Source organism: Sceloporus occidentalis, unplaced genomic scaffold (genome assembly GCF_023333645.1).
Source record: "Sceloporus occidentalis isolate IW3139 unplaced genomic scaffold, rSceOcc1.0.p SCAF_4, whole genome shotgun sequence".
Taxonomy (NCBI): Eukaryota; Metazoa; Chordata; class Lepidosauria; order Squamata; family Phrynosomatidae; genus Sceloporus; species Sceloporus occidentalis.
In genome coordinates, this window is record NW_028316984.1 from 133,262,947 (window position 1) to 133,278,795 (window position 15,849).

The window sequence follows — 15,849 nt, forward strand, 5'->3', positions numbered from 1 at the left end:
CTGATCTTCAGAGCCAGTCAAAGATTGTAATTACGGTACCCCAATAATTTCAAAGCAATGGGTTCTTATCTCATGAGCCTCTCTCTCTGCTTCAGGGTCTCACTGAAGCACAGGAAAAGGTCAGGAATGAACTTCTCCCCATTTTCCATACTCAGGGCAGCAATCCCTCACTCACACTCAGTGTTGTTCACAAGGCAGCTGGTAAATATACAGAATCTTTGTTTAAGAGCTACTAACAGGAAATATTCTTCTGCTCAGTTTCCTAGATCCTTAATCATAGAGCTGTCTTCCACTTCCTGATAGACACTAAATATGGAGAACACTACATAGTGCTGATGCAGCAGGGTCTGACTCCAACCCCACAGCTGACCCACCTGGCTCTGGGTGTGCAAATATACTTCTCTCCTCCTTAGGAGTTATTCTTCTGTTGCTGGAGCGCCTTCGTCGACTTGGCTGGGAGCAGATGTGGCGGCTGACGGCAGAACGGGAGCTCATGAGCATGCTGTCCACCTCACTGGCAGACCAGGCAAGTGTCTGAGTATTGCATGCTTTGCTACCCTTTCCAACTAAGCCCCTAATATGTCTTTTTTATTCATCTTGTGCTGAGGATGGATATTGCCATGTAAGATGCACCATTTTGTGTCTCCCCAGCTTGTCACTTGCTTTTACCCTGGGGCTTTCTCCTTTTCCAGAATGCAAACTGCAGTCTCTCTTCCAGGACATCTTTAATGCGGTGATCAAACGAAGTCCCACACTAGTGTACAGGCTCCCTTGCTTCTGGAATGTCCAGCTTTCTGATCACACCCGTTCAGAGCAGTGCTACACAGAGGTATCTGATCTGAAGGTAGGCATGTCCTTCTTGGCTGGGGTTTCATGGATATCCTTTGCAACCTTCCCCAGGGTAATGGAGGCATTCAAGCCAAGGCAGGGTGGGGTCTAGGGGAGTGTTTTTTGCTGATTTGGATGGCCTCTGTTAACAGGCCTTATGTTTTAACTTGATTTTCTCAGGTAATTCACTGGAACTCTCCCAAGAAGTTGCGAGTGAAGAACAAGCACGTGGAGTTCTTCCGGAACCTCTACTTGACTTTCTTAGAGTATGATGGCAACTTGCTGCGTAGAGAGCTCTTTAGCTGTGCCAGCCTGCCCAGTGGTCAGGTGAGAGTTTTGCCTGCCTGCCTTCCATGCTTGAACTGGAGAGCCCTTACAGACGTCCAGTTGATTGAGCTGGCCCTTGTCATCGAATCATATGAATAATAGAATCATAGAGTTGGAAGAGATCACAAGGGCCATCCAGTCCAACCCCCCTGCCATGCAGGAACTCACAATCAAAACATCCCTGACAGATGGCTATACAGCTTCCGTTTAAATACCTCCAAAGGATGAGACTCCATCACTCTCCAAGGGAATATGTTCCACTGTCAAACAGCTCTCACTGGACTTTATCACACTGAGGTTATTGGAGCTAAGATCAGGGGTGAGTGTGGGTCGAATGATGCGGATTGACGTTATAACGTGACTGTTTTATCACACCTGGTTGCCCTTCCGTTACCCTTCCGAACTGAGGGGAAATCGAATCCAAGTCACGTGATGCGGATTCAGGGAAAGCGGAGTGAGTGCAAATTGTATTTCCACACCGGTGCATACCATGGGGATTCAACGATTCGAATTGGGACCCTTGCCCATGCTCAGTGGGGCCCTGAAGGCATCCTGAACCTTTGCACTTACAGGGTGAAGAAGGGATCCTGGCTTCACTTTCACGGGAATGACAGCTATTTCCCCTCCACTTTCTCAGGAATGACAGCTGCACTTTTCTTCCTCCCTTCTATTTTCCCATCCCTGGCAGCCAAATTCAAAGGGTCCTCCATGTCAGAACCCCGATCCATTTCATCCACATCTACATCTATTTTCCTGTCATTCTCTTCATCTACATCTCTTCTTCCCTTCATAGCAGTTGCCTTCTCTTAGGTTGCATCCACACTGGGGAAATAATCCAGTTTAACTCCAGTTTAACTATCCTGGCTCAGTACTATGGAATTCTGGGAACTGCAGTGTCCTGAGACATTGAGCCTTCTTTGCCAGAGAGCTCTGGTGCCTCAGCAAACTAATAACATAATAATAATAATAATAATAATAATAATAATAATAATAATTTATTTTAAAATAATAAATTATTATTATTATTTTAAAAATAAAGTATTATTATGGGAGTTGGAGTTTGTTGTGGGGTCCTTGGCTCAAGGCTATGGAATTCTGGGAGTTCCATCTCTCCCTCCAGCCTCCTTTATAATAATTTAAGTTATTAGTTTGCTGAGGCACGAGAGCTCTCTGGCAGAGAAGGCTCAATGTCTCAGGACACTACAGTTCCCAGAATTCCATAGCACTGAGCCAGGACAGTTAAAGTGAAGTCAAACCGGATTATTTCCCCAGTGCAGATGCAGAGGCTAGCATTCACATGAAACTGGAAAGGGATGGAAGGTAGATTTCAATCCAGATGACAGATGTGAAGGGAAAGAAACATGAGGCTGGAGGGAGAGATGGAACTCCCAGAATTCCATAGCCTCGAGCCAAGGACCCCACAACAAACTCCAACTCCCATAATAATAATACTTTATTTTTAAAATAATAATAAGTTATTTTAAAATAATAATAGTAATAATAATTTAAGTTATTAGTTTGCTGAGGCACCAGAGCTCTCTGGCAAAGAAGGCTCAATGTCTCAGGACACTGCAGTTCCCAGAATTCCATAGCACTGAGCCAGGATAGTTAAACTGCAGTTAAATTGGATTATTTCCCCAGTGTGGATGCAACCTAAGAGAAGGCAACTGCTACAAAGGGACACACACAGATGCACACATCACTACCACCACCAACAAAGATTTGTAGTTTGGTGAGAAAACAGAGTGCTCTGTCAGGAGGATAGATGTAGATGAGGATGAAATGGATGGGGGCTCTGACACGGGGGATCCCTTTGGGGATATGTGTGTGTGTGCGAGAGAGAGAGAGAGAGAGAGGCAGGGTGGGAGGGAGAGAACGCTCACTGGGCAGGCTGCTCCGCAAGAAGTTGCAGCGAGGAAGGAGAGGGAAGCAGGGACAGAGCTCCAAAGGAGTCCTGGTTGCCCTGAAACCGGAAAGAAATGGGGCAAATTGCAGCAGGGCATCATGGGAGATTTGCAACCCAGGGGTCTTGCGATGGTGTTCAGGAGCACCGGCAGATTGGAATTCCACACCAGACCAATCTGCAGTGAGTTCAAACTGATCATCAATGCGAATCCCGCCAATCCACTTATTTAGCACACTCGCCAAAATGAGGAGCCAGGAAGGATTCAGTTCGGAAGCCTCACGGAAGGAGGACACAAGGGGCTCCCATTGAAAGCAACCAGGTGTGAAAATACATGAACGTTCTAACGTGAATCTGCATCACTCAATTCGCACTGACCCTAGTTCTGAGCTCAAAAAACCCAGTGTGATAAGGTCCACTCTTTCTTGTAGCTTGCATCCATTGTTCTGGGTCCTATTCTCTGGAGCAGCAGAAAACAACATTGCTCTGTGTGCCAAACTTTTCATGCAGGCAGGCAGCAAGTGGAACCTATCACTTGTTCAGGCTCTTTTCTTTTGCTTTAGAATGGGATGACATGTGCCACACTAAATTTCATTCAAGAAGTTCATTCAAGGAGAAGGTGGCCTTAGTGGACTCCATTTTTGCATAATCATAGAATCATAGAGTTGGAAGAGACCAAACGGGCCATCCAGTCCAACCCCCTGCCATGCAGGAAATCCAAATCAAAGCATCCCCAGCAGACCTTTATCCTTAAAAAAACCATGCATGCCATATTGTCTAATTTTATCAAGTAGTGCTTGAGACAGTTGGAAAAGTAAAGACTAACATATATCTACATTCCAGGAGGTAATAATAGGTGGTGTAATTCTTGACAGAAAGGGAGAAGCCCTTTAAGAAGCACAGATGGGGTAGGGGGAGAGAAATGCTTCTGTCATTCTTCTAAATTGCCAAGTTTTGAATCAGGAGGACTTTATAGTAAGAGTTAAGGATATTATTGTTACTACTTGGTGGTTGTTGGTTTAAAACCAAACTCTGGAATATGCTTTCATATTCAAATGATTCATTTTGCCTTGTTTTTCTTCTATGTATATACATATAGTTATAGATGTATCATTCTATTATACAAGAATAAATGTAAAGGAAGTGTATCCACAACTAATGTTAAAAGGCAATTTGTATTCTGACAGAAAATCTAACAATCTCTGATTACTGAAAGCTTTGCCAGTTCTAAGTTTTGGAAATGATACCCATAAAATCTTTTGCACAGAACTTGACTAAGTGATGACAGGGCACTTTCCTTATTAGTTCCCCATTGGTGGTGACTTCACGTTCTTGTTCCCTGGGGTAGCCCAGGATATTTAGCTGCCCGAGGCAGAACAGCTAATGTGGCTCACGTTATGCTGGTAGCCTTTGTGCCCAAGTCAGCCAAGTTATTTTGCCATCTGAGGCAGAAAATTTCCCAAACCCATGTTTTCCCCATCTTGGCATTAAAAATGCAACAGTACTAAATTTTGTTACAATTTCCTACATGCTTATAACATCTAAAATTTCAGGTAGCTGCCTCTGCCAAATGGTAGGACTGGCCTAGCTTGCCCTTCTGTCTCTGTGGCACTTGTCCTCCCCCAGTTCCTACCTTGGAATGAATGACCTAAATAAATAAATAAATAAATAAATAAATAAATAAATAAATAAATAAATAACATGTTCTACTGAGAACAATACATGCTTATTTCAATTAGAGGCTTAATTTTAGTTGCTTGGTGTTATTATTTTTTTCTGTCCAGATCTTTTCCCAGCTTCCAGACAGTTCCATATCTTAAAGATATACCGTGGTTTGCTTTTACTCTCCATCAATTTACCTCCTTAGCTTTACATATTTTCTCCTCTCTAACACTAACACTTCTGTGAAAATTTTAGCTCCAGCAGGCTCTAGAGGAACTGGATGAAGATGATCCTTGCTATGATTTTCGGAGGCAGAGCCTTATTCAGCACCGTGTGCATCTCTTCTTTCTCCAGTATGACTTTCCGGCCTCACCTGATGCAACTGATGTCACTCTCATAGCTCAGCTGTCCATGGACAGGTATCAGATGGGGAAAGGATGTGTATTCTGCCATAACCTCCTTTGCTCAGGAGCAAGACCTTTATCATTAGGCTGTCAGTATCAGTCCCAAGTCAAGTTGCATAATACCAAGGACAACCAAGTCATTTAGGCAGATGAGGCAGAAAATCCCATAAGCATATCGCCCATGTTCTGGAATAAAAATTCCATATTTGTTGCTCTTGCATGATAATCTTGCCCTGGTGGTACAGTGGTTAAATGCCTGTAATGCAGCCATTCACAGCCACAAAATTGTGAGTTCAATCCCAGGGCTCCAAGGTCAACTCATTCTGGCATCCTTTGTAGATCATTAAAATGAGTACCTAGCTTGTTGGGGGCAATTAGCTTATATTTTGTAAACCAGTTAGGGAGTGCTTAAATGCACTGACAAGCGGTACAGAAATGTCCTTGCTATTGTAATCTCAGATGTGCTGCCTGAATAGCTGTCTCACTACTTGAGAGCAGGGCCCTGGGAGCCCTCTGATAACTTGTATGACAAAGTTGTATGGCACACACTCTAAGAGTATGTACATTTCCCCTACAGTTTCTAATTCTATTTTTAAAAACATTATTGTAAAGAACAAGTTTCTAGCACTCGGAGCTGCTGAGAAATATTAGAAATGTTACCAAAGACTAAAATCAGCTAACTAGTACTTTTTAAATACAAAGTGTAATATTTTAAATTTTACAAGCCAAGAAAACAGACGCATATCACAGGACCCTTATGGCTAGAATCTTCTCACTGATATCTGTTGGCATAACCCTTGGTGTGCAATAGCAGCTGGAAGGCTTTGTGGCTCAGTGTCATACTTACAGCCATCATCAGTTGCAGGAATGTCCCTGGGCATGGGACAGTTGTCCTCCAGCTCCTGGGGAAGAAGGAGCAGCATTAAGCTGATTTCCTCGGTTAGGTACAACTGTGGTAACACATTGCTGATATTATAGCCTTTGTTTATAATAATAGGGCTAGAAAAATTCTGGAAAAGCTGCTGGGGGGGGGGGAGTAAAGGGGAAATGCATATTGAGGAGTGGCAGGATATCAGCCACACTACTTTGGAGGGCTTGGGGACATGGATAAAATGGAATGCTAGACACTCCTTCAAGCCTGGGTGCCTTAACTACATAAAATTTTCTTACTGCTGCTGTTCTTTGTTGAGACTATATTGTGCTCTTGATCTGTCTCCTTGATCTGCAGATTACAGATGCTAGAGGCCATTTGCAAACACTGGACCGGTCCAATTAGCCTGGCATTGTATATGTCTGATGCAGAGGCCCAGCAGTTCCTGCGTTATGCCCAGGCCTCGGAGGTGCTGAGTAACCGCAGGAACATTGCTTATCACATTGTATACAAAGAAGGGCAGTTTTACCCAGTTAACTTCTTGCGCAATGTAGCATTGAAGAATGCCCAGACGTCCCATGTTTTCCTGACCGATATTGACTTCCTGCCTATGTATGGCCTTTATGATTACCTCAGGTATGTTTCTTATTTTGAGGCCCAGGAACTTCCCCACTGGGGGCAGGGGAGACATATCTCCTTATGGCATGAAATACAGTGAGTTAGCCTGGCTTTTTTTCTAACAAAGTCAACCCATGTACTTTAAAAATCTATCCCAGAGAGCTGGGGAACACTCCAGAATAAGTTTTCAATGCGGCAAAGGATTGAAAGGAGGAGAAAGTCCTACAAGTGCTGGTGCAGCATTTGCTTTGTGGTTCTATTTTTATGGTGGTGTTAGTTTTACCCTCCAATGTGATCTTGGTTATTGGATAATTTATATCCTCTAATTCCCCTTGCCCATGGCTTGGCCTTTCCAAACCTGTGTTTAGTTGTAGACTTATCATCTTACATAGAAGGGACAGGATCACCAGGAACCTTTCCAACATTAACCTCAGACCAAACAGCATGTCAGTATGAAACAGAATTCACAGAGGAGGGGGAGGAGGGCTAGCTGGGGGATTTCAAGAGATTGCTAACATCAAACGAGCTACCATTCTCTTTGTGCCACAGGACCTCCATTGTGCAGCTGGAACTGCCCCAAAGGAAGGCTGCATTCATTGTGCCTGCATTTGAGACTCTGCATTACCGCCTGACCTTTCCCAAATCCAAAGCAGAGCTGGTCTCCATGCTGGACATGGGCTCCCTCTATACTTTCAGGTAAGTGAAGTGCCATAAAAATTCCACTGTCAGCAGCTGAAAGTAGTCTGGAACCAAAGGACAGCATGCACATGGATCAGGCTGCAGATAGGTATCTTAAAACATTTTAGCAACCCTTTCTCGAAGCCTTGTTTCTTCTCTTAACTCTCCTACATCATGTTGTTGCTCCTTCTCTTGGCCTGCCTTTGGCCATGCCTTTGTTTTGGCCCATCCCCAAACTCCTCTCCCCCTTAGGTCACACATCAGAGATACTGGCTTTGCATCAGTTTTGTAGATGGGATGCTAAGACCCAGATGGTAAGAAGGAAAACATGAAGCCAGGTTTCTCTTACTCAAATCTGCATGCTTGTAGGAAGGAATGGGTCTGATGGGCTGATAACAGCAGCCAGCATAATATAGAATATTAGACAAGGATCAGAGAGTCTCGAGATCAAATTACCACTTAACCACAAAATGTACCCTGGTGGTGCAGTGATTAAATGCCATAAAGTTGTGAGATTGATCCCAGGACTCCAAGGCTGACTCAGCCTTCTATCCTTTGTAGGGTGGCAAATGAGTACCCAGCTTGTTGGGGGCAATTGGCTTAGAGAATGCTAAGTTCACTATAAGCAGAACAGAAATGTAAATGCTATTGCTATGTACTCAGTTTACCTAGGCCAGTTATATACATCCATAGGGATATTGGTGGAGGAAATATTCTGCCATGGTCTGCTTGAGAGTAGGAGACAAATACTCAGTAACAGAAAACTATTGATTGTGAATACGGAACACAAAACTAGGAGAGAGTAATTATTTCACTTTAGTGTAGTATCTTGTAACAGTCCTGTAAAATGATTCTCTGGAGAGAATCAACAAAAATAAACTGATTAATCTGAAGTTGGTTTTTTTTAAAAAAACCTGTTCAGTTCTCTGCACAGTGATCATCTGGAGACAGAAATATTATCTCTGATTTTTTTTTTTTACAATCTCCATGTCTTTGTCTCCAGGTACCATGTTTGGCCACAGGGCCATGCACCAACAGACTATGCCAAGTGGCGGACTGCCACAGTGCCATATCAAGTGGAGTGGCAGCCACACTTTGAGCCTTATGTTGTAGTAAGGCATGACTGCCCCCTGTATGACCAGAGATTTGTAGGCTTTGGCTGGAACAAAGTGTCCCACATAATGGAGCTTGATGCCCAGGTGAGTGTGCTGCTAGAATTTTCTACTGGGTTTGGCTTTCCTGACCCAAGAAAAGGTAGAGGGAATGGCTTTCAAACAAGCAGAACCTATCAGCAACTTCCTTTGTTGTTGCAGGAATATGAACTTCTGGTCCTGCCCAATGCCTTCATGATCCACATGCCTCATGCACCTAGTTTCGACATCTCCAAATTCCGCCGGAGTTCCAGCTACCGGGACTGCTTGAAGACCCTGAGAGAAGAGTTCCATCAGGACTTGTCACGGAAGTATGGTGCTGCTGCACTCAAGTACCTCACTGCTGAGAAAAAATTGTGAAAAGCAACTTGGACACCAAAGGACTTTCTGCACAAAGGACAAGGGTCTTCCAGGAGCGATCCAAACCTGCACCAAAGTCTCCCTCCCAGTGCTAGGCTGGTGGTGTGGCCAGTTCAGAGGAAGCACCCACTTCTCATGGTTATGCATAATAAATGGCAAACAGATCCAAATTCTGCTCTCCAACTAAATTGAAATAATTACCTTTGTCTGCATTTGTTAGCTTTTGCAGATTGCTTCCAAATTCAGGGGAAAGTGCACTATGAGATGTTGGACATGGATCCCCACCATTCCTGACACTTGGTCAAGAAAGGGGACTCATAATTCTTTAATGGACACAGAGATCCATACTTTCTAATATGTTGCCTTTCCATATTGGTCCAATGACTACTTTTCACTCTGTTTTACTATTCCTCCAAATTCTCTATTCTTGTCTCTGTAGTTGCATATTTCAGAAAGTGTTATCAGAGGCTGCTAGTCATGATGTCTAAATTTTACCTACAGCATCAGAGATACTCCTGTATATTGCTTGCTGGGGAGCATATGTGAGAGGACGCTCACATGCTGCCTGTTGATTTCCCCTAGGCATCCAGTTGGCCACTGAACAGAATGCTAGGCTAGAGAGAGGTTTGTTCTGATCCAGCATGGCATATCTTAACATTATTTCCACATTTGCCCCTTTCCCCTCGTTATTGTCATTTCTTTAAAATGAATCAGAAGACAACTAAGACTAAATTATAGAATTAATTAAGTGTATTGTAAAAAAATCAGTTATTTTTCTAATAGCAGAAATGGGGGCCTCTGAATATTGTTCTATCACTATTCCAATTCAAAAGAGACTATGTGTATGCATTATATTTCTTTGATTTGGCATATTAATTGGAAAGGATTGGTGTGGTGTGACACTATCATGCTCTATCTGGAGACCTAAATGTTCCTTCACAAACATTTTCTTCCTGCATGGGGAAAAAGCTAAGTCTAGATAAAACCATGGCTACAGGTAAGAATGATGTATTTTCCCCCAACTTTGGCTAATTACCAAGTGCCCTTGAAAAGCTTGTGAGAAAGGTGTTTTAGTGACAGCTTTGCTTCCTCCTTTCTGTACCCAGCCATCAAAATGCACAGATATACTGTCTTAATGTGGAGATTTGATTAAGCTGTTATGGCTAATAGCTCAGGTGTAATCTTGACATTGCACATCATTGCCTGGGAAATTCTTTCCCCTTCCCTGGGAAGAAATAGGAAGATGTGTAGTTCTCTGATCTACTACTCTGATTATCTCTTCTTAGGAGCTGGATAATGGCCTTGTCATGCTGCCTTCTTCATAATGGTTCCTCACATTCTCCTCTGTTTTAATACCAGTGCCAAGCACTACACATTTGAGCGCCACACCACCTTCCTGCATCAGGGTTAAAGGCAGTGGCATGCGCTAATCAGTGAGAACCTGCTTGTGAAAGGGGCTTTCCCCCCTCACCTATTAGAAGGTGAGAATGTAGATCTGTCATTTAAGGATGTATTGCCATGCTATTAATGCTGCAGCTGGATGCCTGCGCTGGGAGCAGCATCAGCCCAGTCTTGGTTCATAGTTATCAAACACTGGAGCAGGGGGAGGTGGGCATAATATGCAAGCACTTCCTCACTTGCTATTTATATAATTTAAAGTGATTTTCCTATGGAGTAAATGATTTGGGGTTGTTTTAGGTTTTTCATTGGTTTCCGGTTATCTCTTTAGACCTGGAGTATCTCCAGGGCCTCCTGCTGCTAGAGTCTGGTTTCTCCTTTGATCTCCTGGCATTATGCAAGAGCTACCAAAGTATGGGACTGAATTTTTTCTGTCCCAAGACAAGGTAGGCTGCTGTAAATGGGATATTGTAAAGAATGTGTATAAATGTTGCCTCCCTTTAAAAAAAAAAGAAAGAAATTAAAGTTTTTAGAGATTGTTTTTCAAGCCTCTTTTACAGTTATGTGGTTATTATCCAAAGTGACCAATTCAGATACATTACTGAGAAAGGCCATGCTTTCCTCATTTCTACTGATAATAGGTGAGGTGTTTGCTTTTTTCCCCACAGGCACAGCTCTATGAAATGATGTGCTCAGATCTCACTGTGGAAATGTTCTGCCTTCCTCAGTTGACACGTTAGCAGTGTCAAGCTCTGAGCAGGTGGGCAGTGGAAGCTAGTGCAAATGAGATCCGAGAGGGAGCAGTAACTAGAGCAATAGCTGACAGATGTGAAAAGTATTAAAATACAGCTTGTTCCAGATGCATGAAATTATTCCCGGAGTCTTATGCAGTTTGTTCTGTTAAGTTCTTAGGGCCAAACTAGATCTGCTTATATTAAACCTGTTCAAAATCAGGTCAAGGCTGCTTCCTTCAAGTGGAAAGAAGATTGGGAGTACAGCCGGCATGTATGCAGGAGGGGAAGCTGAGCTCTTGAATCTTTAGCTTCAATATCATTTTTTTTTTAAAAAAAGCAAGCTGTTCCCCCTCCCCCCCATTGCTTTCATAAAGTTAGCTTAAAACCCAGCTCTAAATACAAGTCTTCAGCTCTGAACTGGGTCCATGCACATAAGGGCTGCCTCATAGTATGTAACACAGCCTTCAGGCTAGTCTCAGGTTCTTTAGCTCTGCCTTTTGTTAGGCTTTAAAACAGCATTACAACATGTACACATTAACACAAAATTACAACATACACACAAGGAGTACTGATCAGAAATGTCACTACAAAGACAAGAGATTTTATTGATTTATTTAGTAAAATGTTAAATAAATACAAATTGATATTTTATTCTGGACCCCTCCCCCTTTTCTTTCCATTTTGATAAGACTAAATCTAGACACAATGTACCAAACCCACAAGGGACTGGAAGGCTACAGAAAGAAGGCAGCAAAGAGACTGAAAATCACCATGAGCACCAGGCTATTAAAACAAAACAAAATAAAAAAAAGCCTTAACAACCAAAAAACCCCACCTAGCCAAATTTTCAAAGTCATGCATCCACATACCATTCACAAGATGTTTATCTGTGAAAATCATGTAATATCCAATTCATTTAAAGAATGCCTTACAAATTATATGGGAATTAAGAAGGCAGAGACAGTTTAACTATAGTTGAGTTTATCTGATACATCAGGAGGAGGAGGTGGGGGACTGGTGGCTGTGACTCAGTACATCAGTATGCATTGCCCTAAAGACAAAGGCAGTGAGATTCTTGTTAGGGCAGGACCCTCTTATCATGCAGTTTACTCCATGGAGCCCTATTCCAATTATTACAAATATACTGGCAGCAGCATGACATCCACTGTTAAAAACAGAAGGGTAGTTGCTAAGTCACCAACAGCACTTTCTTCTGCTGCTGCAAAATGGAATGGAGCTACAAAATGAGCCACAAATGAGTATACTGTAACATCAAAAACATAATTTGCACTTGACAGCATAAGTGAGGTATGCAGAGTATTCGGGATTTGCTAGTTCAGTTACAGCCAAACTGACAGTTTTCAAATGTAACATTACCTGTGATGTCCAGTTCTTGGTCTTGCTTTGATTTCTTCTGGCCTGTTCATAATATAAATTGGCACAAATTGGATTTTTCCCTGGTGTATTAAGTAAAGGGTCAAACTCAAGCACCCTTTGCTTTCTTCAATCTAAAGATTGGAAAACCAGCAGTAACTAAAAAAAATTTCTGATTCTTGCTGCAGGACATGATTCTTGGAGCCAGGATCCTTCTTTCACTGTGATCCAACTGACAGTGCCTTGGCTAGGGCTGTGATAATGTAGGTGTGCAGCTGTAGACTAGGTGGGGTGAAATAATGATATGATGCTTACTGTTGTAGAAGGACAGCAGAATCAGCACACTCTCTCTAAGGATCGTCTAGCTAACTTACAAAGGGTGCCCAGGGAAAGCTGGGGGCAAATGCTGACATGATAAATGCTGATGTCAATAATAGTAATTTCCCTAAAACAGTAATTGAAATGGGGTGTAATTGTAATTAAAATACAGTCATTTGCAAATGCTGCCAAGATTGATACAAAAAGCAACAGCTAACTAGCATGTTTGTTGTACTCCAGGGCCACTCAGAGTGGTGGACTACAAACTGGTGTCACTTTATCAGCCATCAGCTGCTGGTCCCCGTAGAGTTTGTAGGAAAGAAAAACAACTGTAGCCAATGGGCACAAACATAGTACTAATCTTGTGTGTGTGTGTGTGTGGGGGGGGGGGGTGATTGTCAGCCTTCCACATCAGATAGCCTGAGAAACACTTCTAGTTTATTCTCAGTCACACAAAGAATACTTCCAACACCTGCACAACAGAACAAACTGAACAAGATTTCGATTCATTTCCTGTGTAGTAGGCAGACACGGCAGGGGTGGAGGCACTGAGATATTGCAGTTATGTTTTGGTCAAGTATGGTGAATCTGTGATTCTCCAGATGCTGGTCTCTGAATCTCATCAGGCATGGTCAGGGAAATGGGCATTTTAGTCCCAGAACATCAGGAAGGCCATTGCAAACCTCTCCCCCCTTCCCATTTTAGGCCCTTCAGGTTTAATGTTTTGTCTGCAACCTGATTAGTAGGAGCCCAGGGATTTACAACATACTAAAAACTTTGTACAAAGCTCTGTTGGCCTCTCTTCCGAAAATAAAAACTAGACTTTGTGCTTACCATAATCCAGACTGAACAGTGGGATTTTCTTCTTGTGCTTGTATGTGTAGTCTAGTTTTGCTGTGGAGGATTAAGGTAGTAAATACAATACAGAACATAATTTTCAAACCCAAGTGTTGGGACTGATTTAGGGCAAACATTGAAACAGAAACTTTAGAGGAGAGAGAAAGGATAAAGTGGTTATGGGAATGCCTTGTGTTCCCAGTCTAGGGTAGGTAAAATACACCTATGGGTCGCATGCAGAGCCATTCCAGTTACAACCAATGACTCCTAATTCTTTTTGATTTCCCAAATGGTAAACAGTTGCAGAATGGCCCCCAGGTGCTCAAAAGTTGCCTACCCCTGTTCTAGGGGGGATTTAAGGAGTGACAAAGAGTTGCTTTATGTCTTCAAAGAAGTAGGATACAAATAATAAAAGTAAATAGAGGATACACAGTGTTGGGTTAAAAATGGGGAGGAAAATGGCAATTGTCTCTAGAGGCACCATAGATCTGGCACTTGTGCTACCACGACTTTCTAACACATAATTTGCATTCAAAAGACAGATTGGCAATGCTTGCAGGATGTCTGATTGTCCCTAAACTCTGGACAAGAGGACACTGCTAGGACAGAATATGGAAAAACAGAATGACTTTCAGTTGACAGGGGTACAATTTATCTCCCTATATGTTTAATTTATATGCAGAACATATCACACAGAAGTTAAGACTCCAAGGAAGGAGATGTAAAAATATGGAAGAAAAAACAGCAGTTTAAGATATGCAGAAGACACCATACTTGCAAGGAATAGTAATGATTTGGAATAAGTACTGAGGAAAATTGAGGGAGAAAGAACACAAGCAGGGTTACAAATAATTTTTTTCCACAAAAGATTCATGCCATTTTAAAGAGCAATGATGATAAATTCTTAGGTTGTTAAATATTGGCTTAATCAATCAAAAAGAAGATTGTAGTCAAGAAATCAGCAGAGGACTAATACTTGGAAGGGGGGGGGGCAGCTATGAGGAAACTAATAAGATCCTCAAGTACAAAGAAATATCACTGAATACCAAAGTCTGGATCATCTATTGCATAGTATTTTCAGTTTCTATATATAGAGGAGAAAGCCAGACAGTGGAGAAAGCTGACAGGGAAAAGACAAAAACTCATTTGCGATGTGATGCTGGAGAGTTCTATGGATACTATCTATTTCCCAAAAGCTAATAAACGAATCCTAGAACAAATCAAGCCTGAATTCTCCCTAGAAGCCAAAATGACTAAACTGAGTCTATCATACAGTGCGCCCACACTGGGAAAAGGAATAGCACGTTCCACAAGGCATAATGGGTCACGCGCCCATGGAGTAATGGGGCTCGAGCATTGGGGGGGGGGGGGGAATCTGGAATGAATCCCCCATGTAAAGGAAGGGCAGACTACTTTGGATACATGATGTGATGTCATGATTCATTGGAAAAAATGATAATACTTGGTAAAGGTGAAGGCAGTATTAAAAGAGAAAACTGCATTACAGGTGGAGTGACGCAGTCTAGAAAACCATGGCTCTGAATTGGCCAACACCTAAGAAGGGTTGTTAATAACTGGGCCTTTATTCATACGTCTGCCATAAGTTAAAGCTGACTTGACAGGACATAATTAATAAATGCTTGCTTCACTTTCCCAATTGAATGCTGAAAAATTCCAGTGGCCCACATGGGTCACCCACACAATGCATTCTTTCAGTTCTTACACTGGAGAGCAGTACAAAGCTCCTTGTCACATTGTCAAATATGCACAACCAATTCCAAGATTCACTATCACCTTCAACCTGTTCAGATGAGAGTCCATTCACTTACAGGATATGTTATAAAGAAGCCAATACAAAATATCAAAAGAAGTAAGGCGGAGGAAGACAAAGAAGTGACTGATTATAAGCAACTAGCCAAGATTCAGCCCTGAAGCACAAAACCTTGTCACTTCATAGCACTAAAGATTTCTCTGGCAGATTCCTCCACTGACACATAAACCCAGTTATTTTTGCAAATGTTATCTTGCACTTCGTGAGGTACTGGTGACTCTAATAAAATCAACTGCAATGGCAATTGATTATCAAACAAGGCAGCCTTTATCTTATTACTCTGATTCACAAAATCCTCCATATTTTGACAACTCTAGGTAAAAGAAAAGAAAATAAACCTGGATACCAACTACAGTGCATTATACACCAGGAATTTCCTAGTCAGCAAACAACATATTTATCCATCTCCAGAGTATAAAAGGAGCTTCTATATTTATTTTATTCTTTGCCCTACATTCTTTAATGAAATCCAGTAACAATATTCCATCTATATGATACTAAGACAAATGAGAATAGCCTAGCCGCTGACTGTCCTTCCCCCATTCCCTCCTTATT

At 42.2% G+C, this 15,849-nt stretch overlaps 1 protein-coding gene across 3 annotated transcripts in view; it reads left to right on the forward strand.

The window, feature by feature from the left end:
- Positions 1–13,525, forward strand: part of LOC149314635 (xylosyl- and glucuronyltransferase LARGE2s-like) — a 68,094-nt gene extending 54,569 nt beyond the window's left edge. For all 3 annotated transcript variants that reach the window (XM_089521518.1, XM_089521517.1, XM_089521519.1), the window contains 8 exons: positions 414–526; positions 719–844; positions 1,009–1,155; positions 4,976–5,139; positions 6,353–6,631; positions 7,163–7,309; positions 8,295–8,490; positions 8,605–13,525. In XM_089521518.1, coding sequence (XP_089377644.1) covers positions 414–526; positions 719–844; positions 1,009–1,155; positions 4,976–5,139; positions 6,353–6,631; positions 7,163–7,309; positions 8,295–8,490; positions 8,605–8,802 — 1,370 coding nt within the window. In that variant the 3' untranslated portion in view covers positions 8,803–13,525. The remainder of the gene's footprint in view (positions 1–413; positions 527–718; positions 845–1,008; positions 1,156–4,975; positions 5,140–6,352; positions 6,632–7,162; positions 7,310–8,294; positions 8,491–8,604) is intronic.
- Positions 13,526–15,849: the final 2,324 nt, after the last annotated feature.